The sequence below is a fragment of the Diadema antillarum genome, unplaced genomic scaffold (assembly GCF_040938485.1).
Source record: "Diadema antillarum isolate AM-2024a unplaced genomic scaffold, OU_Dant_1.0 seq00000222_RagTag, whole genome shotgun sequence".
In the NCBI taxonomy this organism is placed as follows: domain Eukaryota; kingdom Metazoa; phylum Echinodermata; class Echinoidea; order Diadematoida; family Diadematidae; genus Diadema; species Diadema antillarum.
This window is the reverse complement of record NW_027271276.1, coordinates 130,365-158,300: the sequence shown is the minus strand read 5'-3', so window position 1 is coordinate 158,300 and position 27,936 is coordinate 130,365. Positions and strand designations below refer to the sequence as shown.

Here is a 27,936-nt window from a genome sequence, read left to right as displayed (position 1 = left end):
ATGGAAGACCACTATTTATTGGTGAATGGACTACCCTGACAAAAGATTAGAAATAAATAAATAAATAAATAAATAAATAAAATGCCTTCCACGATGAAGCCGAGCTCTTTGTCGAACCACGTTATGAACGAACAATTTTGTTTTCGAGGTTCAATGTCGCAAGTACTTTATGAATGGAAAATGTGCCGTGATACTATCATCCATAACAGTGCTGTGAACCGTGAGAAAACAGGTGCAAGGCTGTTCCATTGACCTGTTGATCATTATAGTGTTCAAGTATACACAGAGGAATCGTCCCATCATCATCGATCCCTGATATACACTGAGTGTTTGATCATCATGGATGCTCTAAGTCAAGGTAGGAAAGTCATTAGTATTTTGACTAATCCTCGTCTAATCTCATGTTAGTAACGGCAGACTCATCCTACCCGATACGATGACACTCGCAGGTGTAATGTACAGCGAATGGCTCGCACTGCGAAAAACCAAGCAGTGAGAAAGCCCGTCGTACGTTGTTGTTAATGAAACGACTGGATATTTGTTTCTGTTACGCAGCGATCGCCGATAGCTAAGCGATAGTTTTCCGCCAATCGTCGCATGATCGCACAGCGCCGCCAGCGGCAGAATCCATTTACTTGCCGATAATGGCAAGATTTTCACTTGCCGAAAACGACAAGTGGTCCTGACTGCTGGTTAAAGTTAAGATCTGCAGAGTGAAAGTAAATTCAACTGCGATTTATTCCAATAGACTTGAGAATCATTTTACTTGACGTCAGTCTTTATGTTTTCTATCTAACTCGTCAGACCTCTCAGCTATAAGATATAACTTCGCATTTGATTTGAAAAAGGAAATCATTAGGTAAATAATATTAAGTTTCATTGGAAATACAAAGTTTTCTTCTCTGACACATTGTCGTACGAAGTCATGGCATACTCGACAGACCTGAAAGACAGCACACATTGTTTGGCGACTCATTTCGGGGGCTGAGCAATCGGGCGGAAAAAAGAGGAACTTCGTTTAGAGAAATAGGCTGGTGTTTCTCTTCTTATGCTCACATAGACATACACACAATACACACACACACGCACAAACATATAGACAATAACAAAGCATGTCGAACGTCGCAGATAGAAAGGCAGGGGTTCGCTATTGAAGAAAACATTAATCGTGAAATGTTCACCGATCGGGACACGCATCACAAAATGCAGTGGGTGTTCAGGTCTACTCCTTCAGCAACGCATCCGGGAATTTCCAGCTCTTTCCAACTTTTGGACGCATTGTTATTGCATGGACCCAAGGTAGGGTCCATGGTTATTGTAAGCGCCGAGACGTAGCGTCAGAATTCTGCCTTGACTGAAAGACACAATTTGGTCACCTTCATTTGTTGATTCCATCGATTAACGACCAGAGGTGTGCAGGGTGTCTCGGGCGTCATGTATAGGTGACTATTGATAGATGTAACAACGCTTCCGATTAATATTTTGTCTGGTAAATTCTTCCGGATTAAGAGGACTTTTGCCGGGTGAACACCAGTATATCAAGCAATCATTTACACTGATATTACGGAGAGGAACTCATGCACCGAGTGTACGCAGCTGGGTAAGTTGTACTTACAGTGTGTGATGTCTCTACTTACATGAACAAGAAATAAAGATTAGAATATCAACTTCATTTTTATACAAATGTTATTTTGTTCTAAACGCAAGAAATTTGTCACTTTGACACAGTGGGTGCGAATATTGGAGTGTCGCGCCCTTCCTTTTCTTTGTTGACCTTACATCTACTTCAATTGATGGACAACATTATAGTCATTGTATGAAGGCTGTTGACGTGGAACTTGATTATCAATAGACATGCACATGTAGTTTATATACCATTGCGGGATAGTATGAATGCAAAGAAATGCAAAAAACAAAAAACAAAACAAAACAAAAACAAAACAAGATCAAATCGAAAATTTTCAAGACTAACGCATATCTTAGCCAACTGTAAACCAGAACGTACAGCAGACATTAATTAAGCCTAACTTTGGTGTTTAAAACATAGTGTGTTTATCAGTACTGATCTTTAACTATTGAAAATTCATTTTTAGGCATTATGACTTGACGTAATTATCATATACATCAAGTTAAGTGGCACATCAATATATATAGTACGGTATGCATCAGTACGTTAACCTAATAATATATAATTATTTGATAATCTTATGTTCGGCTGGCCCATAACATAAAAGGCGTACCTTGTGCCGTGGGTGATACAGGTTTCAAGGCACCGGTAAACGAGCAGGATACCATTGTAATTAAAAAGAAATATGTTCATGCACCTATGCAAATATTCGGTAAAATGAGCTTTGATTCCTTTCCACACGAAGATATCCTTAAATGATATGACATATTTGTATTTTCTGTCTTTGCTAATTTGGTTTTCATCATGTTCATACGGTAGACTTTTACCGTCAATATTCATCAACCGCTACCATAGTGGCTTTTTAACGGTTCTTTGAAATACAAATGCATGTTGATTTGTGTTGCTTTATGATACCCTCAACACCACTTTTGCGGTGAAACGAATATCTAGAAACATTCCATATATTTTTAACTATTTTTTTTCTATTTTTGTTCAGATTACTTGGGTACGCCCACAAAAAAAAAATCCTTCAAAACCAATATTCTTGTTGTGACCTCATCTGTCAATCATTGCTAAAGAACTGATAAAGCTTAAAATCATCCAATGTTTGACAAGTTTGCAAGGTGTACTCCCTGTCACGTGACGTGTGAGAGCAATAATTTACTTTTCGACAGACACACAAAAGGAAGATTTGTTAGATTTGTATTACTTTAGGTTTGCCTGTAATTGTATTTTCTGTATACTTCAATATGATTACGGTTTGAATAATGTATATAACTTATCATGTCTTGAGTGATTCAAGTATTACAAGAATATTTAGTGGACCACTCTTTTTCCATACCTACTTTATTGTTATCCTTCAAAGCATGCTTAGGTGTTCTTAGTTATACTACTTTATCTTCATACTACTTTATCTTAATACTATATGCGATTCACTTTTCGTTTTGTATTTCTTTTTCCTTGATTGTAATTAATCAAACAATGTGATTGTTCTACTCATGCTTTCATATCATATCATATTTTGATTCACTGCTGGATGGAAAAATAAAAACTGAATTGAATTGTATTGAATTGAAGTGAATTGAATTGAATTGAATTGAATTGAATTGAATTGAATTGTATTGAGTTGAATTGAATTGAATTAAATTGAATTGATTCATCCCCCTCAAAAAAGAAAGAACGACAGAAAATCATGAAATAGAGACCCAACATTCTCACTGAACACGACGGGGTGTAATTAGTTTTAGTTTGTGCCTCTCTGACTTCAAAGTAATTGTATTATTATACATGAAATACGAACTTCATATTTTAGAGAATTGTCTGATCCCCCATAAAAAATAAATAAAAAATATTCAGCTTTAAATTGGTATATGCGTCTGCTTACAGTGTTGACGTAGCTTTGCAAAATAATGTTTATTATGTGATTTAAACCCTTTGAAGCTTCAACATTTCAATAATGTGCCATTGTCTTTTGGTGTTTGTATAAGAAAAAAATATGAATGTATTCTGGTATTTACTTATAGTAATGAAGGCAATATTACGTTTCTGTTCAACAACAACAACAACAAAAAAGGTGGGTGTGTTGCAGTAGTGTAACTCAAATTGTTATCAATGTCATCATTATTAGCAATGTTATCATTATTAATGATGTTATGATTATCCAAAGTGCTGTGTTTATGTATAGATTCCATTCTCACGAACTTGCCACCAACCTGTTGAACATGTTTCGTTTTAATTCGGCTATTCATACCTATTCAACCAGAACCTCGACAAACATGCACCTAGAAAATCCCCCCAAAACTGCCCTTGCCCACCGATCCATACGACATGCTGGTCCCGACATCTGGAATTCTCTTTCTCATGAAATACGACGGTGCCAATCAAAGCATGCTTTTAAAAGACAAGTGAAGAATACCCTTCTTTGCAAATATGTTTGAGCATTACCATTGCATGGTTCTTACCTGCACCCCCAGGTTCACAGGCTTATTTTGTCGTACGTACATCACGTACATAATGGCAGCGAGTCTTTCTATGTCACCAGAATCATCAATCTTGTATACCTTTAACCACCATTATGTAGAGTACCCATCTTCTTATTTTTCCACTCCATCTTTCTTTCTTTCTTTCTCATTTCATTGAACGTGAATAATACCTTTTTTTAATGATGTTTATGTACATAATCATGTGCAAACTATCGCTACTGGACGTCCCAGTCAAGCTTTTCATAGCTTATGACGATCCACACAAATGTATGTATAATAACATATTTCATGTACAGTACAAACTATATGCATATTCATGAATAATGTATGTATGTATGTATGTATGTATGTTTGCATGCATTTTGTGAATAAATCAAATCAAATCAAATCAAATCGAATCAAAGATCGTTCTAGTAATTACTATTTGGCTATATAATTCTACCGGGTTTGCAAGTGGGAATCTAGATGGATACGGGTGAAAGCCTTTTGGGATTCAGAGTATCATAGGAAATGAGTTAAATCATCTGTTGTCGTTGCTTTAAAATATTTGTAAACATAATCATTGTTTTAACAGATAATCACCAACATGAGAGGCCAGGAACTACTGAGGATTCTGTGTCTAGGATTGCTGTACTTGCTCGGAGTTTGTGTCGGAGTTCAAAGTAGTAAGTTGAATTACTTAGCAACATTCTGATAGGCTCAATCATATGAGACATATTGTATTTTCGAAACCTTATAGAGACATAACAAACTACAACATAATGTAATCGATGCAGTGAATATTAGTGGTGTGGCGGTTGGTAATATAGCACAGTTTATATAGGATGAGATGTAAAATTGCTTTCAAGTTATCTTCGATTGACGATTAACAAAATCTGTTTTTCCACGCACACTGTACATATTCAACCCACTTTGATTACTCCTCTTAATAGAGCTAAATTTTATGCAAAAATAAAGCAAAACAATGACACCCATTTCTCTTTACGAGTAAGATAAGAAACAATTTGTTTTCATTCATAAAAGTTACACAGTCTTTGCCGCTTAAACGATATTTCCCACAAGTCTCATCAAATTTTGACAAGACCGTGCAAAAGATTTTCTACAAAACTGACGAATTTCTAAGAAAACTTAAATAGAAGATAATCCCGTTGAATTCGTTACTTCACCTTGTACAAGATTTATTCCGAGGGTCGATGTTCCGAAATAATCAAAGTCCCTACTCCGATGTATACCTAGATACTTGTTTATCCGAAAATGAAATAAGACTCGTTATTGATTCAAAAAAGAAAAGAGTACTGCGCACCTTTGGAATTACGAATCTTATTTCGTTTTCGGATTACCGAACCTCCGGAATAACGCACTGTAACCAGTGTAAATAATATGGACATCTGCAGACGGCTGTGCTGTTTTGTCGAGCTGAGCTTAGCTGACTGTAGGTACCGTTTACGCCCATTTCAAAGCTACACTTGCTGCCAGGCACTACATGTAGTAATCTTGTCTTGTGCTCAAATTGACAGAGGAGAATTACCTTACTAACACTTCAGTTGGCGCACAGGATCTATGGATTGATTCTCACTCTCTTCCTGGTATTCCTTCAATATCAAAACAAAAATCTACGCTGAGAAGGGTACTGAATTTAATGATAACAATCTTATAGCATGATCCGGATGTACATTTTTCCCCTGAGCCCTTTCGCCACTAAAAAAAAAAAAAAAGAAAAAAAAAGAAAGAAAGAAAAAAAAAAGGTCCTCATCCTGCTCATCTTTTCAAATGTTTTCTGACCACCCGCCAGCAGAAAGTGTTTACTCTATTTCTACTGTTAACACTTGGGGGGGGGGGGGGGATATTAAAGGGCGTGTTTAGATCATGTGTGCGCGTCGTCTGAACGCTTGTTGCTAGGAGAGCGTACATTTGACTAATAAAAAAATCGTTCAAAATGACATTTGGACTATGAAAAAGAGGAAGATAACACGTTGCTATATTTCTTTCATTCATCTTATTCTCAGGGGTTGTTCATCAAAACATTAACAGGTATTTCAGCTTGATTTTTTATGTAGAAAGACTTTATTCAATTACTCAAAGGACAAGTCCACCTTCATAGACAAGTGAATTGAGTGAATGCAGCAATATTAGTAGAACACATCAGTGAAAGTTTGGGGAAATTTGGATAATGCGCTTAAAAGTTATGAATATCTAAAGTATCTGCACAGTCACTGCATGCTGGTTGAGAAGACTACTACATGATGTCACATATGCTAGAACGATAAAAGTAAATTATAAAGAGAATTTCACAAAATTTTACTTTTAAAAAAAAAGTGCACATATCCTCGAGTTGTCAAGGCCTATGTTATAAAGGGTAATATTACTCCCCCTGCCTGATTGAACAATGATTAATAACACTTAAAGTTATAGTTTCAAGTTTAGCTAAGAACGTTTTTCATTGTTTCACCTATAAGTGTAATTATGTGAATGATATAATATGTCGGTCAATTATTCACATCACATATCTCATTGTTCCGATAAATAGGATAGTTTACTCCTACCCAACATCTCAACCCTATTAATTTCACAATATTTATATTCATGCTATTTCATTTTTTAAATCATTTCATGTAAAGCAAATTGAAATAGCTCTGATATTTCTGAGACATATTGGTTCAGAGGACAGCATGAAAGTCATCTCGTGCCGATTATAGAACCTTTCAGTTTAATTGATATTATACTGTTTTGATTAATTATAATATCAAAGAAAAACGTTGAGCTCAGGTAAGAAATTTGTGACAAGCAGACATGATATCAATGTCGCCAATCTGGACAATATACCGTATGAAATGAATACTGCGCGCAAGTACGCAAAGCTCCATTCAGAACTTTTATTTATTTTGAATTACTTACCGTATATAAAGAGAGTCTGGCCAACTCGCTTTTCGGCTGCAGTTTTGAAACCTGTGATTGGTCAAAACTGGTCCCGTGTCGTTTCCAAAGTGCGCTCATACGCAGCGCCCACTGTTACCTACACCTTATTTGGCTTGGTCATGAAATTGTTATTGTTACGTCTGAGCGTACAACCCGGTAACGCATAATACGCGCGGTAACGACATGGCGTCCAATTTCGTAGTTGTTCAGACTCTCATTATATACGGCACTGAGCCAATAGTTTGTGCAGCGACCTCTGGTAGGAGTCATCGAGTCCTTTAGCATTCATGACATTTGAATGGATTGCCTGATTTCTCTCAAACTTCTCTGATGTGTTCTAATGTTATTGCGGCATTCATTTCAATCAATTTGGGAAACCCCTTTTATAGTACAATATATCGACAAACATACACCGGCGGTAGTGCTGTGGGCCTATGCTCTATTAATGTTGTTCGTCACATAAACACATGTTTCAGGATTAAGTTCATGTGATATTCGCAATCACATATTACTCTTTAAAAAAGACTTGTTTTAAGAAATCATTCCAATGAATAAAGTCGTTTTCGTAGGTGAAGATGCTGCAAACTATTCACTCCCTGATCGGTGTTTGTTTAGACTAAACTGCCAGGTCTATTTCCAAGACACAATGAGTGACACGCAGTATTGCTATACATTTTCAAAAAACTTGCGTTTTTTTGCTTTGCTCTCAGAAATTGTTATGAGTCCATAAAGTCCTCTTGCATGCAAGGACACGAATTTCGTAGATTTTCACAAAAGTATTTACACTTTTACATTGTTTCTCATTTAGGCTATGTTTTATCTTTCATAGTGAAGTCGCAATTCTAAAGTGGCCACTTTCAATCGTAGATGATAGATCTTGAAAAGTCACAGCAATTATTTCGTGACATGCAATAAAATACCAGGCTAAAGTTGGCTTTTATACGGTCAAGTCGGAGGAGCGGAATGAAACATACTTCTTTTTCATTTATCTATCTATTTTGTTTTTACATGACCAAAATGCAACCCAGCAACACCACCGTTACGGACAGGCTTGTATAAATTTCCTTAATCAATAATAGTAACTTTTTAGAGTTCTTGAATTACTTCAAAATAATGAAGTTCACCTTTAATTTCCACTATTTTCTTGTGTATTGTCCGATTTAGATTGAACTTTTGATATTCTGTTAGTCTGAGTGACTCTATCCCGAACGACCAACTAGATCTTATAGTCTATTTTCTATTTGCACATTTCGCTGAAGATTAATTTGCCTAATTCGGAAAAGCCATGTCCGAAGTTACATCACCACGAATTTTGTCTATTTTCAGTGATACCATCTTTTTCATTACGTCCTCTCCAGCTCATATTCTCTTCGTTGCCGACACATCAGCTGCGGCAATCATAAAAATTGAGTCAAATGTTACCAGCTTTGGCCAGTCGCCGTTCGAGGTGCTACCCATCGCTGGACTAGCTTCGCCCGTAGGCATTGACTATGACTACCGAGATGAGATGATATACTGGTCGGATGAGGGCTCTCATACAATCAACAGAGCAAGCATACACGGAGGTTCCCAAATGGTCCTTGCTTCATCGGCCTCAAGTTTGTTTGTTTGTTTTCTTCGAACTCAATTTCATGCATAAATCAAGATTCTTTTCAGTAATATCACATAAGATACCAGTGTGCAGATACAATATACATGACTTGAAGAAGCAAAATACATGCGTGAGTTAATTCCAATAACAAATCATATGTCGAATTAACATACTTCAAATAATTACCTGAGAAATTATGGGGAAGAAGGACTACCACTATAATCAGCAAAAGCTTGAACACGTGGCAGCCCAGGAAATCTACCTATATACATTATACACATATTTTATTCAGCAGAATGGGGGAAATACTACTGAACATATAAATGCATAATGTTTTATATTCTAGTGCATAAATACGAATAGAAATAAGTATGTTCAGTCGTCAGAAGTATGTTCAGTCGTCAGAAGTATGTTCAGTCGTCAGAAGTATGTTCAGTCGTCAGAAGTATGTTCAGTCGTCAGAAGTATGTTCAGTCGAAAGTCAAGAGACGGGGAGAGACGGAGAGGGGGATCTATAGGGTCATTTCAAAATAAATCAGAGAAGCAAAGATTTATGTGAAAGGATAGCATGAAAATAAAACTCATTCTAAGAATCTTGTTTTAGGCAGAGAATCGTAGTGCAACAGTAAACATTGTGTCATTATAGAATAGCTTATAATGTGAGAACGTGTCTCCATCTTAAGAAAAGGTCACAATAAATCCGAATGAATTAGTTCACGATACACCATGATATATCCAGGGACGAAATGTTCTTTAATATATGTATCTCCTGAGACATTGGCAACCTGCATATCCTTATAACTGAAGGAAAATGTTTGGGTAAAGACAATGAAGAGGCTCTCTGGGATAAGACAATCTTACTGCTATTCATTTTTGTCTCTTGTCCATGAATACGTTCTTATTCTTAAATAATACCGTATTATCTTTAAAATAAACTAACACATACACACACACACGTGCGCATACAGACACACAAACACAACAGCAACAACAGAATAACACAAAACAAGAATCCGTGAACTCATTTTACCGTATGTTATTTATTGTTGCTGAATTCATTCTGTCCTGAATCGTGCGCTGGAGAATGGAAAGAATCACCATTAATAAGACACTTTTTTTTTTCGAGTTATTCTTATGACAAAGGCCGTTGTACCCAACTTGCCACAAAATTGAAAACTGCACTGTCCTGATGTGGTAACTGCTTGCTTTAATAGTTTGAACTTCCTTTTCCTCTTTCAGGTTTTGTTCATAATTATTTGCACTATCAAAATTCATTGAGGCTTGCTATCAAGGTTCTTAAACAAAAGGTTTGATTTGTTTAACGTCATTTCTTAAACCATATAGCACCACATGGCTTGGCACTGAATCTGGCAGACAATAAGATATACTGGGCATCAAGGTTAAGCGGGAACCTTGAATCGGCAAACTTGAACGGAAGTTCAAGGTCGACTCTACTTTCTGGGATTTCAGAACCCCGTGCTGTGGCCTTTTCATACACCAGACGGTAATTGTTACAGCCGTTCTAATTTGTCGCAATCCGTTGTTGCCTGCATTGTATCACTCATTTGTACATTGTTTAAATGCGCAAGACTTCATTAAAATACTCAAGACTCATTAATTGTGTGAAATAACTATAGTATCTTCTATCATACTGGTATTAAGTGTTTCTGTATTGAGATATCACGTATATTCCGAAATATATAAAATATTTCACGTATACTCATTATAATCGTCAACGTGCTTGATACATTATTTCTAGGCGTAAGGAGGAAGAGAAAGATAGTAAAAGAAAGGAATAATGAGAGATATCGAAGAAATATAATAAAAATGCTTAATTACACTAAACTAATGAAGAACAGTAAACGGCCAGGTGATTAACCATATGTTTACTGAAACAAACGTTCCTTTAATGTATATCAAAGATATCAAATTACGTGCTCCTCAACAGACCTGTATCTTAAGTAACAATGGGGAAATGTTAATTTACATTTTGTCTAGTAAAATCACATGCCATTTTAAATCATGCTAGTCTAAGTTTCAAATGACTTAACTCTTCCTCAGCGACTAATTGTCATTAATTTCATTTTCAGAGGATTTTGATGCACTGTTATACTTGCCCTTTCATTCACTTTTCTATCTTGTTTCCACACAGAAGATTATTCTTCACAACAGCTGGCAACTTGCCGAGCATCGAAAGTGTTGATCTAAATGGACAGAATCAAGAAACACTAGTCGACACTGACGTCATAGCCCCGAATGGGTTAGCTTTTGATTTCACAGGTAGATTCCTGCCTTTAGATCATGAAATGAACAAACAGCACTCAATCGAATAGACCCTCGCCCCCCCCCCCCAAAAAAAAAAAAAAAAAGAGCGGAAAGATAGAGAAACAGACAGGAAAGCTTGGCTAATACATGGATTGGGAAGTGAAATAAAACTACCTTTTTTTTGTTAAATTCTCATTTGGATGACTACTAAGCAAGAGATATTTCGTAAAATGCTGTTCGGAGAAGAAAATACCGGGACTAGCGATCACGGATACCAGATAGAACCGTCTTTTTTGAAACTTTAGATTAAGACAAACTTTTCGCTTACCAGCATCAATCCAAATCTTTAGAGTGCCTAGACAAGAGCACTGTGAAGATTGTGCCAATCAGAAATGAATATACTATAGTAAAGTTGAATATACTAGTAGATTATGTCCCGATTGTGTATCATACAGCTAAGTGAATATCATGTTACTTGCTTGTTTTCCAACATAACAAAATCATGTCATTTATTCAATCCCGAAAGTATAAACATATTAAATTCTTATTACGCATACACTTTCGTTTGTCCTGCTAGAATATCGACTGTATTGGACGGACACTTCCCTTGACGTCATCGAATCCATAACGCCCGATAACCCAAGCCTACGTTCCGTCATCTTTAGGCTTGAGGCCACCTCCACACTGGACATCTACTCTCTGGGAATTGACATCTTTTATTCTGATATCTACTTCTCCGAAGATACCACAAATAGAGTGTACTGGATAGACAGCGCCACAAACTCTGTTAACGACATTCCAATAAATTTTCCGTCGCCGGCCTTGATACACGTATATACGGGTTAGTGTGTCAGATCCCTGTAGTGATAAAAAAAACCAAACATAACAAACTAGAACAAAACAAAACAAAACAAAACAAAGCAAAACGTATACCGATCGTTGAGGGCTTATTTTGAAAGATGAAAAAAGAAAGAAAGCAAAGGTTTCAACCCTCCATTTTAAATTAAATGTCCTCTTTAAAAGTTTTCAGAATTGATTCACAAAATAATATGTCTTACATTGCCAAGTTTGCTGATGTTAGCAGGAGAACTCTTGTTCACGTATCTTATCTTTTTATATCTTACTGTGACGATGAATTTGCTGCAGATAATTGATTTGTCTTTAGAAAATGTTTTATCTTCTTTTTTTTCACTACAGATTGAGTAAAGACTTATGTTGCTGTCAAGGGGCGAAAGTGTTCAGTTCCAAAAAGTATTTAAAAAAAAGAAAGTACGCAAATAAACATCCAATCACACTCTAACATACAAAACCGAAAGTAGTAACATCAAGAGAAGGAATATCACACAAAGACATACTTTATAAGATCCCCTAAAAAAAAAGAAAAAAAAAGACGCACAACATTTTCTACACGGTCTTTCCCCATCTCTTCGCGTTTGTTACCCTATTTTTTACAGTGGCACCAAAGAAATGCATGTAAAATCTTGTAAAATAGAAAGTTTGTTAATAAAATGTACTGGGAAGTTGTTACACTGACAAGCATGATGATGATCTCTGTCGAACACTTCATTGACGGTTAGTAGTTTTCCTTTAACTTCAGATGCGTGCTTGCAACGATGTCAAAATGGCGGTGTCTGCACGAGATCGTTCGCATCTGTGTCCTGTACATGTCCACTGAGATATAGTGGCGAAGTCTGTGAGACAGGTAGGAGATTTGTAACAAGGAAAATGATCAACGAAAAATCAAACAAACAAACAGAAAAGAAACAAAACTTCCGTAGTGAATGACTTTCCCCTGACTTTGTCTTAAGAGAAGTATAATTCAGTGAGAAGACTCTAGGTTGATAAGAAAAAAGAATCCAAACAACCCATCAAACTTACAACGCAGTGTCACATACGAACGACATGCAGATTGGTGATATGATAAAAAATTATGAGATTGTGGGTTCGGCAGTGTCGTAACAAAACGTATGTTGTCACGTAGACATTAGTAGAGGAAGAATTAAGGTCGGGTAATATCATTTGAATGGTGTCTTTTTTTATGTCTCCAGCAATATTGCGGGACGCACATAAACTAAATTTTCTGTTTCCTACAACATGTAGCCAAAAGTGTACTTCGCTATGTTAATTTGTTGATATCTCGGCTCTGTAAAATTACAAGAGGTTCATTACACGTCATGCATGACTAGACAATCACACGTATGACAAAAATATTTCTTGCCTTAAATTCAACTTTACGCGCTGCTTACCACCGTAACTACGATATCTGCTTCAGGATCCTTTGACATATGACAATTTCTTTTTTTTTTTAACAGAAGCAATACTGCAAAGTGATGACTGAGTCCTGTTTCATTCGTTTTATGGCAGATGTATGTGCCGATAGGTGTGTGAATGGCGGGACGTGTCTTCGTACTACTCAAGGAGCGACGTGTGTCTGTCCCGATGACTACGACGGAACAACTTGCGAAATTCGTAAGAATACATCAGTTTATGTTTTAAATGTATTTGATGCCCATTCATTTTCATATTTCTCAGGAAAATGTTCTTCATCTGAATGTACAATTGTCTCTATATGAAAATGAACATGATGTTCTGTTCACAGTGGACTAAAATCTTGCAACTAAGTCGAAGAAATGTGATGGGGCACGTGATAAAAGTATGCTCCTCAGTCTTTGGTTTAACCCTATAAAGCCCAAGCTATTTTGACCCCTTCCAGGCCCAAGGGGGCCCTACATAACTTCTTTATTATATGATGTATGACCATCATATTTGGCACATGGGTAGAGCAACTCATGCTCTACATGACCCAACGTTTGAAATTTCTCAAGGTCACCCACTGAGGGCGCTATTTCTCAAAATATAAAGAAATACATAGAAAATACGCTAAAATCATGTTTTTTCTTTCAATTTCTTTAATCCCAGTATATATGTTTTTATTTTATATCAATCATTTTCATATTTACTACAAAGGAAAAGCAAGTCAACCTTCACTATTTGTTATGGTTGAAATTTCTCAAGGTCAACATGTGGGGGCGCAATTCATTACAATATAAAGAAATATATGAAACCTATAATGTATTGCTTGGAATGGTTACATATATTGGTATCACATTTCATGTTTCCAAAATATTGAAATTTTGAGTTTGCAGATTGATAATATGATAAACAAGTGATATTACAGGCAAAGCTTGTGTGAAGATAACACAAATTAAAAAGGTAGTCTCTGAAAAATGCTGTATTTTCGATTATTTCCATTATATCTTTTGTTTAATGCCTATGTCATAAAAAATAAAGGAAATAATAAGAAGACCATTTCAGGGTAATTCACAACCATAATTACTTCACATTTTGGTCCTTCAGCAAATTACAGCTGAGAAAACCCCCATTTCATCCATAATTATATTGTTAACTGAAATTTAAACAGAAAATCATGCAAAATCTGACTAACATGGTTGTAAGTTTACGGTTGCCGTGGCAACCAGGAATATTGGACATATCTAAATTATATATCAAAATGTTCGCAATAAGATTTCAGGAATAGTCACCAAATTTGGTTGAAATCGGGTAAAGGGTGTAGGAGTGGCAAACGAAAATATGGTAGGGGGACACAATGTGCCCCCCCCCCCCCTTGGGCTTTATAGGGTTAAGAATAAAATCACGTATGTACTCAAACACAGGCTATAGAAAAGGCATTTACATGTAGCCTTACGAATAGGCACATGTGGATTTTTTTTTTGAATTTATGTCTTTCAAAAAACAAGTAAACAAGTTTTAAGGGGAAATAGCAGAATCCCTTTCCTTTCGGCGTCACGCCCGTCCGATTAGGCATTTTGGATGAGGTTTCGATGCCATGAATACTAACGTCCTCGTATTTCGTCCGTCGTAGCCGTCCACAGCGTCTTTCCGCGGACCCCCTTTCTCTCTTGTTTGTTTGTTTATTCATTTCTATCTGAGAAGATGGCTGGATAGCCCATATTCAGCTATGCTAAGCTGGTCTTCCATGGGGTCCAGTTGGATGCGACGTGAGACCACTTCACCGGGTTACACACCCTGCTCTTTGCGATGGATAAATGAACAAATGAAGCGGGATCTTTTACTTGCATGAGTTGTGACTCCCTCACACACGGGACCTCCATTTTATGTCCTATCTGAGGGACAGCGTGTTTTGCCTCTTGCTGGAGGGGACGGTACGTTTACACACAACATTGATCAGTCCAGACTCGGGTTCGAACCCGGGTCCCTAGGATCGTGAGGCAGACGGGCTACCGACTGAGCCAACTCACTCCGCTTCGTTTTGAGAACATCTTGTATTTAAGGTCTTCCTTTCCTCCTCCCGCACATCCATTTCCAAGCTTTGCTGGTGTATATGAGTGATGTTCGTTATTCCGAGGGTTTCTTATTCCTTTGGTTCGTCAATCCGAGCATACAATTCCGTAAAAACGTACTTTTAAATGGGGTTCGTTAATCCGAATATTTGTGGCTTTATAACGATGATTCATTATTGCGAGGATTCCTAAGTCAAAAATGACATGCTGTTCGTTAACCTGAAAATGGGCAAAAATGCGTACTATCGAATCTTCGGAATGACAAACCTTTTCTTATTTTCGTATCAACATTCTCGGACTAACGAGCATTAGGAATAATGAACCATCGGAATAGCGAACTACAACTGCGTACATCCTCTTCATGTTTTCTTTCTACATGTCCAGCCCTCCCAACCGTGCCTGCTTTAGCTTTTATATTTCCGAGTCAACACTATCAGTAATCCAATCACATTAATTAGTGTCGTGTGGCACCTTAAGATCTGGAAATGCATGTGCGAAATGTTTTTTTTTTTTCAATCAGTCACGGTTGTTTTCTCTTCGTAATTCGGCCGACTTCGTGAATACATTGGGTGATTTCAAGTTCGGTACTAGTGCTAGTGCTAGCCCCCCAAATAACAGCCTTAAATCGACCTCCAACACCGACGGTCAGATTAATGAGGCGATACCGATCAAAATTATCGATCACCAGCACTAGGTGTTGGAATCACAGCACCGCGAGCTCCGCGGGAAATGCGCGACGAAAAAAGTGATGGCGCATAGTTAAAGTCAAATATAAAAAGATGTAGCAAAAACTGCTTGGTTTTAGACACGTAACGAGAAAGACTGATTAATATGCCACAAATTTCACCCCTTCTTCAAAACACAATTAACCTAATTTTGCTTTTAGGCTCAGATTTATAAAGCCATGTCAAGAGTGTTAGTGTACGTTATGTGGGCGACCACTGCATTTGCATAGACTTTGCACGTAACATGCATCTATTATGGACGTGAATATGAGTCTCGCATGGCAACGCTAACACCAGCACCGAACTTGAAATGACGAAAATGATAATCCCTAGGGGCTAATGTTAGTCAATGGGGAAAAAGCACGTAAATCGCTAACACAAACGGCGGAGCTCGGTTCAGCAGACGACATTCAACACCGAACCCAGCACCAGCAACCGGAAATACGTCATAATTTTGAGGTCAACTCCCAACACCGACGTGATTTCAAGTTCGGTTTTATCGCCGGCGCTAGTGCCGAGACTGCACTAGCACTAGCACTGAACTTGAAATCATTCATTGTACATTCTTCTACAGACGCACGCCACCCACCAAGGATATTTGTTTGTGACGAGGACAGGGGACTGATATACGAAGGGAGTCTCGAGTCGCTCCTCTTCAATCCGATACCTCTTTCAACTAATGTCAGCCGCCCTATTGATGTTGGGTACAATGCGGACGATGACGTCATTTTCTGGATCGACGCTACCTTCCAGACCGTAAACCGAGCGTTCAGAAATGGCTCCGATGCATCCGTTCTTCTAACGGGACGAGGTAAGTTTAAACATGTAGTGCACTCTATTTTTTTTTTTTTGGATGAATGAAAATCAACTCTACAAAGTGTCTACATTAGACATGCGCCGTGGCAAAGTGAATAAAACTCCTTTGTACTTTCACTCGGAGTTCGAATCCACCTAAGTGCCAAAATCCTCAGGAGAGATGTTTAAAACGCTATGTCCATTTCAAGTTTCAGTTAAATAAACGGGCAGCTGCACGGCAACCTAAGGGTAGTAACAACAGGGATCTCTGATAGAGCAGCGGCAAAACTGAAGAGGCTACCCAGGATAAAGAAAACCATATCATTGTTATTATCATTGTTACTAAGTGACTGGGTGAATACTCATTCAGTTCCACTTATAAATCTCTCTTTTTTTCTCCTCTGCCAACTTTCTTCCTTTTATCTTAATACTATCATCTACCGTAGTCCTTGCAATAATTATTTTTCATCTAGAAATATAAATGTATTCCAAAGAATGAAATTGACAATTTAGAAAATTTCTTTGATAAGCCATTATTGATGGCAATGTGGCAGTATTAGATGTATTAATTGCGAAAATAATGATATCTAATCGCTCTCAATTTTAGGCCTTTCCTGCGTTAATACTCCAATTCTATTATCATCGAGTGAGATACGGTAATTTTGATCTTATATATAAACCTAGGAATATACACGAGCTTCCGTTCTTTTGATATTTGAACCAGAATACAGGGGACTAAGCGTGACTGCTACGCCTCCATTTATAGTAGTCATAGCCTCGGATGGATTTGTTGGACGACTTGACTCATCTTCCGGCGTACTATTACAATTTGTCTACCAGACTAGCAACCTGCAAGACATCTTAGAATACCAATTTTTCGGGTAGGTACGCTCCCTATGCCCAACAACGATGAGTACGAGCACGTACTATAGTCGATGAAAGTTAATACTTTGTGATTGTCGGCAACGGGATCATGCCCTCAACATACTTTCCAAGAGTATCAAACATGGCTCCAAATGATGATTAATACCGCACTGTTTATGTTCTCCTTAAGCATTTGAGTATTCAATGTAATTCGTTCGTATAATTTTTCTGTCTTCATGCATTTATCTCAATTGAGCAAGAAAGAATGAAAGACTGAAGAAACAGCTATCCATTTCGAAGCTGATTGCAAGGACGATAGGGTTGGCATTACAAGGATGATGAAAATGAGATCGTGAAGATGGTTTTGCTGACAGGTGTTTGCATTATTAGGTAATGTATTCGCCTTCACTTCACATCAGACCTACCTTTGAATATGAAAGTAAAGACCTACTTGTCAAAGTTGTGCGTTGTTCTAATCCACAGGCAGTCCTACTACGTTATAAAATCTCCGGACGAGATAATAGTTTTGGATGGAAATCTGAATAGAGTGCTGGGATCAAGCTTGTCTTCTTCGATGGCTACCATGTCATTGAATCGACAAGGTTTGTAATTATTTACCGTTGTATAATAGAAATAGGTAAAGTATCCTTGAGCTTCGGCCACTCATACACTTGCGACTATCATGACTATCGACAATTACCGGGCCACCAAACCACGAAATTTGCCAAAAAAACCAAACAAAAAACAATCAAGGACTTTAGTTAGCAGATAGGTCACAGACCCGTTTCGAACCTGCTGACGAGCGCATTGTTGACGGTTTTTTTTTGAGCTCATTAAAACCTTGTCTATTGTCTATAGACATGCGGCCACTCGCACAATGATTGACATATAAAGTCGGCAACTGTTTGACAACATTCTATAAATGAAGACCACTATGGCGAAGTTGCCGAGTGTCAAAGGCTGTAAAAAAGTTTGGTTGTTTGCTTGTCTGTTTTTAAATCGGCAAATAGTTGTCACCAGTCCGCGACCAATTGTCGACATGTTTTGGTCGGCTAGAGGTTTTGATGCTGCATCAAAAACCTTTTACCGAAGAAACTGGTAGGTGACAGTTTTTATCTAATTTGTCATGAAAAGGCGGGGAACTTGTCCGTCAGGGGTGTCTAGCCCTTAGCATGAAGATTTTTGGACAGCAAATGCCATGACTAGTTACGACAAGTAACCGATCGATTTAAGACTGAACGTCGGCTATTTGATCTGATTTGATTTGATATGATTTCTTGGTTACTGATTTATTGCTGCTCACAAAGCGACTCGCGTTTTTTTTTTTCCAGGAGATGAACTTCTCATCGCTGATAGGGCTACCAACGTTCTCAGGTCCTGCATTCTTTTTGGCTTTAGTCTCTCATGCGACGAGATCTTAGCCTCGAACAACACTCACCAACTGCAGACTGTCTCCTGGTACAGGGGACTACCTGTGTGGACAGACACAGTAGGGGATGGTTTCGGATTTCTGGACGAACGTAGAGGACTTTCACCAGCAATCACGGGAAGAAATTTGTTCAGTAATCCAACGGGTTTACACATATACTCTGGTAAAAAAAAGTAGCAAATTCCGAGACTTGCATAGGATACTTTAGATTATGATTATACTGTATAATGTACCCTGGAGTTTGTATTTTAAATGTGTTTTTGCTTGCGTGTGTGTAAATGCAATTATTTGCAAAACTTTATCCATTTTGACATAAGTTTCATCCTTTCTGTACGATTATGAAATGTGCATGCTGAATGTTAGATGTGAGTTATCAAAATTATCATTATCAGTATGTTGTTTTAAGGGCTGCAAGCAGCATCAAGCCCTATTTAGGCTGTATCATCTTAGTGATGAACGTATAGAAATTATTAATTGATTATCAATTGAAATTATTGTCATATGCGTAGGGGATTTTTATTGCAATTCCTCACACAAAAACAAGAAATGAATGAGTTTGTGATTATGGCGTAACAAAGTTCACTTTTTTTTTCTTCAATTTGCGACTCAGGTAAAGCGTACAGCCGTCCCCAAGGAGAGGCATGTTTGGGAGATGAGTATGAGTGCCATGGCCAGATCTGTCTCCCGTTGTCATGGAAATGTGATCGTGTTCAAGACTGTCCCTCAGGGGAAGACGAGAACGATTGTGACCCTGAGATTCCAGGTTTTTAGAATGAAATAGCAGTAACAGCAATTAATCTGTCGTATATCCCATCATTGCCGCACGTATTGCTTCAAAGATACATTGAATATGTCTTATTACATACATTGCACGCATTACTAGTTGATGAATGAAAGATAGTAACACACATAGGCCCTGCATAACTTGACTATACATCTGTAAGTGTATTTATATGTGTACATCTGCATAATCATATTCATATTGTGCATAGGCCTATATCATACCACTATAATGACAAGCATGCGCATATGAATTGCAGTTGACTTGCAGTTGTCTTTGGTTAACATTTAACTTCTACTTTTGATGATTTTGTCTGTTTTTGCTGTCACCAGTTCTATCTTTTTTATGCACTACTTGACCAGAAATTAGCTTTGAAAAGTGAATGTCGTTCCAATGCATATCAATGTGTTGTAGATTCGTTGGTGCTCGTTGCCGACATTGATGCTGGTGCCTTATACATGGCGAACTTTGCCAACTTGATGTTTACCGAGCTACCCTTCAATGGCTTGCAAACGCCAGTAGCCGTTGGTTTCGATCCGGTGGAAGGTTTGGTCTACTGGTCCGACATTCGTGCACGTACTGTCAGCGCAGCGTCAATAAATGGGACCAATCAACGCGTTGTTCTGGATAATTTGGGCAGTAAGCATAATTTCACAAACTTATCATTGTTTTCAGTAGAACACTCCTACCAAATTATGATGATAATCATGACTACGAATATGAAAACATTCATGGAAAGAGGATATATGCTGCTCAATAATCAAAGTTTTGTGAACATCTCTGACGTCGACACGTCGATATTTCCATTCAATGTATTCTATAGCTCCAGATGGCTTGTTTGTGGACAGCGAATCTTACACATTGTTCTGGACGGATACAGCTAGTGATGAGATTGGGGCTGTACACCTGAATGGTAGCAACCGAAGGATCATTGTGAACACGACCTTGGATGAACCACGGGACATCATAGTTCTACCGCGGAGAAGGTAACAATGCAAGTTATAGGGCCATTCTCATTGCAGGTGAAAACTCACGATATTAGAAAAATCGCGAAGTTGCGGTAAAAGTTGCCTAGCAACTCTCACTAAACCATCGCCCGAAAAATCGCAAGACGGTGTGCGATTTTTCTAACTTCGAGCGAAACTTCGCAAGGAGGTTTGCAATAAGAACGCACGCAGCAGAAATATCGCGATATTACTCACGTGACTTCCGTATCCGCTTGACCCCAAACAAAGGCCGAGCACGCGATTGGAGTAAACTGGGTATGCTCAGTACGTCATGAAAGATCGCGATTGTTGGCACCGGAGCTAACTTCGCGATGTTTACCTGCCAATGTGGACACAAGGGTAAAACATCACGAGTTTTCATATCGCGATTTTTTGCAATGAGAATGGCCCTTATGATAAGCAGAATAGTGTCTCCAAGCATCTTTTTGTGGCCATTTATCCTCTGTTGCTTCTTCAGTGTAAGCAATGTCATTTCACCGGGTCCACAATACATTTACTCTAGTACAAGCTGCGTTCCCATAATACACCTCGGTCAAGATGGACCAAATGGATAGGACTGTTGTCACAGGATGTTTGCTGCTTAGAGGATCCGAATACGAGACCTCATGTACACACGTCCACATCCTTGACCCCTTTGCCACTGTGCTCCGACCATGTAGAAGTCACAAAATCAAGCAAAAGCAAGCATTTTTATGCTGCGTCAGAGTGTCGACAGAGGTATTATCCTATTGGGTTGTCCATCCGTCCGTCCGTAATTTTGTGAACGACGTATTATATAACTTAAAGAGGAAATCCAGTCCAAATATAAGCTAGTCTGATAAGAAAGAGTAAAATATTACGAGTTCAACGGTATAAATTTGATCGAAATCGGATGAAAAACAAGGAAGTTATGACATTTTGAAGTTTCGCTATTTTTTGGGGAACAATTCTTGAACAGTCAATATGAATATGCAAATGGCAAAGTGAGCATGTCATTCCCTCACAACTTACCATATGGTTTGTACATAATATTCTGAAATTTGCTGTGTTTCATTCAAACGCAATTATGCCCGAGGCTCAAATTCTCATATATCTTAACTGATCACTATTCTGAAGTTATTCAACCAAGAATAACGACATGTTTCAGACTTCAATGATAGAAACATTGAATTTTCGGCATTTTTTTTTTTTTTTGTACACGATCAATGGAAAATTGTGAGGGTATGACATGGTTAGCTCACTCATTTACATATTCATACTCACTGTACAAGAAGTGTTTTGGAGAAATTATCAAAACTTCAAAATTTCATAACTTCCTTATTTTTCATCCGATTTTAATCAATTTTTTACCGTTGAACTTGTAAAATTTTACTCTTTTTATCAGACTAACTTATATTTGGACTGGATTTCCTCTATAAGAACCGTTAAAGGTGCTCAAATGAAACTTTGCATATGGATATACAATATATGGGTAGACGAAGCTGCGCCCGTCATCATGTTGGTAAATGAGCTCGAGGTAAAGGTCATGGGTCGATCAAATTCTAAAATTGCAATATTTCGTTCGCAGTGCCTGAAGGTATTTTCTAGAAATTTTTAGGGAAAGTTCCTTTGGGTCTGTTTAACCCATCTGTGTATTTGACGGGTTCAGGGTGGAGGGGGAAATGCACATCTTAAATACTTCCCCGCTAAGAAACCATTCATAGATGAAACCTCCATAGATATCGTACGTTTTGTTTGTTTGTTTGTTTTTTTTTAGTTGACAATAATTTCCATGAAAAATATGGGCGAGATCATTTAATTTCAATTTAAGTAATCATACAATTCACCTATATCAAAGGGAGGATACACCTCCCTCACCCTCCCCTTTCTCTGTCGCCCTTCTTAGACTTAGCACTCTTTAGAATTGACAAATTTCCAGATATTCAACGAAAAGTGTGCACCAGATCGATGAATTTAACATCTAACAATGCAAAAGCTCCCTCGTGTGGGAGGGTGCCCCCATACACCTACACCACTATAGGGCTCACACGGGTAAATAATTCCCCATAGAGACGTGTGTTAAAATTCAAATTTCAAAAAAAATTCTGTAAAATACCTGGGAGAAATGAGGTGTTTCATCTTCACTAACCTGAATAAGTGAGATATACCCTTTCATCCATCCGATTTCCAGGATGGGTTGTTCTGCTTTAATTCTGTCCAAGGGTCCGCAAAGCCAGACTACGAGTTCTTGTCACTCAAAAAATCACCTATTTTCCGTACACGTACCCAATGAAATATAGTCCCCTCAAATTCCATCAGAGAAGCTTTCATCTTCCAACCAAAATGCAGTTTGTAGAGGAATCCATACTCAATGTCTACAGCTATTCAGTTTTTTTTTTGCCAAACTACGTCATTGATTTTTAATTAATTTTTTTTCTTCATTTATTTTGGTATCTTTGGTACGAATTTGTGAAGGGGTCTGGGACAGTCCATTTTATTTACAGGTGTGAGCCCTATAGTGAAGTTCATATTTCTTATTTGACTTTTTAACGTCATAAATGTGTTTTTGGTGATATTTGCCCCTACATCATATGAGAAATTACACATTCAAGGCTTATAAAGCTTCTCAAAGGGGACACTTTTGAAAATCATGGCCTTTGGGGTTTTTTTTAAAATAAATTCTTGCAGTGTTGATCAGTTCTTCATAAGATGAATACATAGATGCAGGCAGTTATCCTTGATTATGGGGGTGTCATCATCACCTTATTGCCTTCAAAGTACTTGAAGAGACTTTGTTTTCTCAAACAGACTAACTTTATGTATTTTGAGCTGTTTCAGTGGTAGCAAAAACAAAGAAATACATTAAAATAACACAGTCATTCCAAGTTGTGTGATACTGCTGACTGCTATGTACTAAGATCTAGTGCCAGGTACCACAAGAACATAATAAGAAAACAAATTGTAGCAAGGTAGATTGGGGGGGGGGGTAGAGGAGAGAGGTAGGGGGGGGGGGGGGGTGTAGAGGAGAAGGGGGAGGGAGGGAGGAAGAGATCTGACACAATACAAGACCAACATACACCAGCACAGCTTGTATGGGATACTTCCCATAGACTTGTATGTATTGTGTGCATTCTCTATGAAAAGGGCTCACACGCGTAAATAATTCCACATAGAAACGTGTGTTAAAATTCAAATTTCAAAAAATTCTGTAAAATACCTGGGAGAAATGAGGTGTTTCATCTTCACTAACCTGAATAAGTGAGATATACCCTTTCATCCATCAGATTTCCAGGGTGGGTTGTTCTGCTTTAATTCTGTCCAAGGGTCCGCAAAGCCAGACTACGAGTTCTTGTCACTCAAAAAATCACCTATTTTCCGTACACGTACCCAATGAAATATAGTCCCCTCAAATTCCATCAGAGAAGCTTTCATCTTCCAACCAAAATGCAGTTTGTAGAGGAATCCATACTCAAGGTCTACAGCTATTCAGTTTTTTTGCCAAACTACATCATTGATTTTTAATTGATTTTTTTCTTCATTTACTTTGGTATCTTTGGTACGAATTTGTGAAGGGGTCTGGGACAGTCCATTTTATTTACAGGTGTGAGCCCTATAGCTACCAACTTGGTCATCCTCAACGGACTTGGTATGCTGAGGGATTTGCAAATTTTCCGATATTCCACAAAAATTATGCATCAAATAGTTGAATTTCGATTCTAAAAATGCAAATTCTCCCTCATGCTCTCTCCCACACCCTCTCTTTCCGGGGGGGGGGGGGGGGGGGATGGGGACCCCCTCCAGCAGTATACATGACGTCGTAGAAAATAAAAATGCGATGATGATAATGATGATGATGATAATGATAATGATGATAATGATAATAATAATAATAGTAGTAATAATAATAGTAATAATAACTATTTCTTATTGAGCGCTTTTACAGGACCTGATCAACGCGCACTGTACATACATCAGCATACAACATTCACAAAGTATAGGAACAACATAATTGCAATCGAAACAGTTCAGTCTTGAGTTTCCTTCTAAACATTTCTTCTGAATCACATAGGCGGAGTTGTTTTGGTAGAGCGTTCCAGACAACAGATCCAGCATATAAAACTGTACGTTCGAAAACTTTGGTTTTTGCTCGTGGGATTTGATAACATGTAATTTTTAATATACGGTTAACTAGAAGGAGTAACTACAATGCAAGAAATATGGTCTTTCCTCCCTAGATGGTTGTATTGGACTGATTGGGGTGCAACGGCCAAAATCGAAATGTCAGATCTCTCGGGCAATGGTCGACAGACGATTGTAGAAACGGACCTCGTTTGGCCCAATGGACTAACCAGCGACACAGAAGGTAACTATTGTCGCACTCACATATCGGACTGCTTTTGCCTAGTCTATAAGTCTCAAAAGAATAAATACAGGTCTTAATGACGTGATCCACCTGGTAGACAATTCCGAGCAGGTGTACTATTGATAATGATTATTGTTGTATGAAGTCTGTCATTGCACTATTATCATGATTATTTGCATTTCAGTTGGTGACAATAAACACAGATTTCACTACACTGCCGATGATGGAAAGACTGAATTTCTGATTCAGTTTGGAGAATGGAATCATTTTTTTTTCTTTTCAAACCACTGTAACCAATGCATCACACGTGAAGGTTTCAGTGGCATTTTCGTCAAGATGACAAGTCGGTTCTAGGACAATTACCCCCTGCAAAGTCACCCCAGACCCTTCCTCTGAACCTTGCTCTAATCCTATAACCCTGAACCTAGTCCTTACCCTAACCCCAAATCAAACCCAACCCTCACCCTTACTCTAATCTTTACTCTAACCCTATCACTGACCGGTGTTTAACAGGGAGTGGTTGCACCCCTCCCCCCTCCCGTAATTTTCCTGATACGAGCAGGTCATGTGTCCTTGCGTTGAATCCGGAAGGGAAGTTGTTTCCTATTCAAAAGGAAACCAAAACCCAGAGCAATGTGGATTGAGTGAAAGCAGCAACATTAGAAGAACATATCAGTGAAAGTTTGAGGAAAATCGGACAATCTATGCAAAAGTTATCAATTCTTAAAGTTTAGGTGTTACAACACCAAAAATGTAAAAATAAATAAAACTTGCATCTATTGTTCGATCTTCCTCAAACTTTCACTGATGTGTTCTACTAATGATGCTGCTTTCACTCAATCCACATTGTTATCTGGGTTTTGGTTTCCTTTAAATGAATCCTAAGCCTAGTACTTCTTAGATTTACACAGCACCTGCGAGATCATTCTGTCTCATTCCTGAGCCCTATAAGAAGACTTTTTCTATTTTCAAACTTTCTCAATCTAAAGCTGGGTTTTGAGTCTTATTTTAGTATTTTGCGTCTTTTCCTCGCTGACGCATAGGAAACCGGTTATACTGGTGTGACGCCAGTCTCGACAAAATCGAAAGCTCTGATCCATTCGGACTCGATCGCAGAACCCTTTTGGATAGCAGCCGCACCAGCATACACCCCTACGGACTCATATGGCATAGAGGCACTCTCATGTGGACTGACTGGGAGCTAGATGGCTTTGCGTCCCTACAACTAGACGGGCAAGACTGGCCAAATGAATTCACCGTGATAAGGAGGTTTACAAGACCTGCTGGTTTCCATGTATTTGATGGTAAATGGGCACTTTGACTGACGTCCCCCTCTCTTTAATAATCTCTCTTTCAAATGGAATTATGGATCTATTTACCTTTAACTTTGCGTGAAATAGTATGAAAGGTATGATACCTAGCTCTTTTCACTTTACAATTTAAATTTAAACTATTTAATACAAAGTCTCCCCACGATCATGACGATAAGGTCCTTTTGAAGTTTTTCGATCAAATAAAAAAAAAAATCCTTAATCAGACTTAAACCCAGACTCATGCGATCGGTGCCGAATTTGAATTTTTTATTTTTTTGCTGAAAATTTTTATTTGATAGAATTGCAAATTTACGCATATCTCTTGTTTTTCAACACTTACGATTTACTGTTTCAATTGGTTTATCGTTATACCACTTAATTCCTAATTATTCATTACACTGATTAGTTCTCGAATCAAAAGGCATGTAAGATAATCATCCATTTCAAATTTTCCTGTATTTGTCCCCATGATCTTTGAAGAAAGACTCTTTTTGACCGTGAAGCAATCCACACAGATTTCCTTTTAGTTTGGTTGACGAAAGAAGAAGATTACGTTATGATTGAGTCCTAGCTGTTAATTTCACAAAGTAAAAGTGAAAAAAAGAAGCTATACATTACACATATTAGTTTTGTATTTCACAGCGCAGTCACATCTTTGCAACAACAGCGGGATACGAGTGGGAGAACGATGTCTGTGTAACGCAGGATTCTTTAGCGACACATCGTGCGAAATAGGTAAGCCCTTCACGTGAATCGCACCGTCAACATCATGCTTCACTGGTGTGCTATTGGCTAATGGTTGATAGCCAGAACTGATAATGAATAAAGTGTGTAAGGTTAGCATAAGTCCCATGGTCCAGCCACCTGAATATTGTTATGGAATGTCGAATGCTTTGATAACGGGTGCTGTTCGTTATTCCGAAGGTTTGTTATTCCGAAGATTCGTTATTCCGAAGGTTCGTTAATCCGAAACACACAAATTCCTTATACTTAGTGGTTCGTTAATAAAGGAGAAGTCCGGACGATTTTGATTAAATTTCACTATAATCTACATAAATCAAGGACCAAAATGACCAAGTTTCATTAAAAAATACCGTCCCAACTCGTCACGATCGATTTTTTTTTTCGCATCACTAATTTTGAATCGTAATTGTTCAATTTCTGTACGCCGGCTAGAAAGATCACGTGACGGCGTGACGTATTAGCCCCACATTGCTCTGTGTTTGGAGCGTCAGCTGGCTCGGGGAGCCCTGCATGAGCAACGGCGATACGGGTCGAGCAAGCGGTAGCGTACCGCGTAGTTCCGGCCATGCAGCGATCCGCGGATGATCTATGTTATTGCTTCACTTCGCACGCGAAAATGCCGATGTGTCAAGCGTTTGGCCAGAAGAAGAGTTTCTTTGCCATTCCAAACCCAAAAAAATGAGCGGGAAAGGCGCGCCAGATGGCTCTCCAATGTTAGAATTGACAAGTTTGACGTCAAAACTTACAAATACT

The 27,936-nt window shown here is 38.1% G+C and overlaps 1 protein-coding gene and 1 long non-coding RNA gene across 2 annotated transcripts; both read left to right on the top strand.

The window, feature by feature from the left end:
- The first annotated feature begins 1,228 nt into the window (after positions 1-1,228).
- On the top strand, positions 1,229-8,754 carry LOC139729189 (uncharacterized). Its single transcript, XR_011710855.1, has 3 exons — positions 1,229-1,600; positions 4,685-4,775; positions 8,385-8,754. It is a non-coding gene; the product is annotated as an uncharacterized lncRNA (long non-coding RNA).
- A 2,054-nt stretch (positions 8,755-10,808) lies between these two features.
- LOC139729174 (uncharacterized) lies at positions 10,809-26,447 on the top strand. The gene is made up of 12 exons (XM_071640106.1): positions 10,809-10,877; positions 11,460-11,723; positions 12,480-12,584; positions 13,247-13,351; positions 16,504-16,740; positions 17,449-17,605; positions 18,072-18,190; positions 18,920-19,108; positions 20,213-20,437; positions 20,622-20,784; positions 24,999-25,126; positions 26,170-26,447. The coding sequence occupies exons 1-12, from the start codon at positions 10,874-10,876 to the stop codon at positions 26,445-26,447; spliced, it is 1,974 nt and encodes a 657-aa protein (XP_071496207.1). The 5' UTR covers positions 10,809-10,873.
- The last annotated feature ends 1,489 nt before the right edge of the window (positions 26,448-27,936 follow it).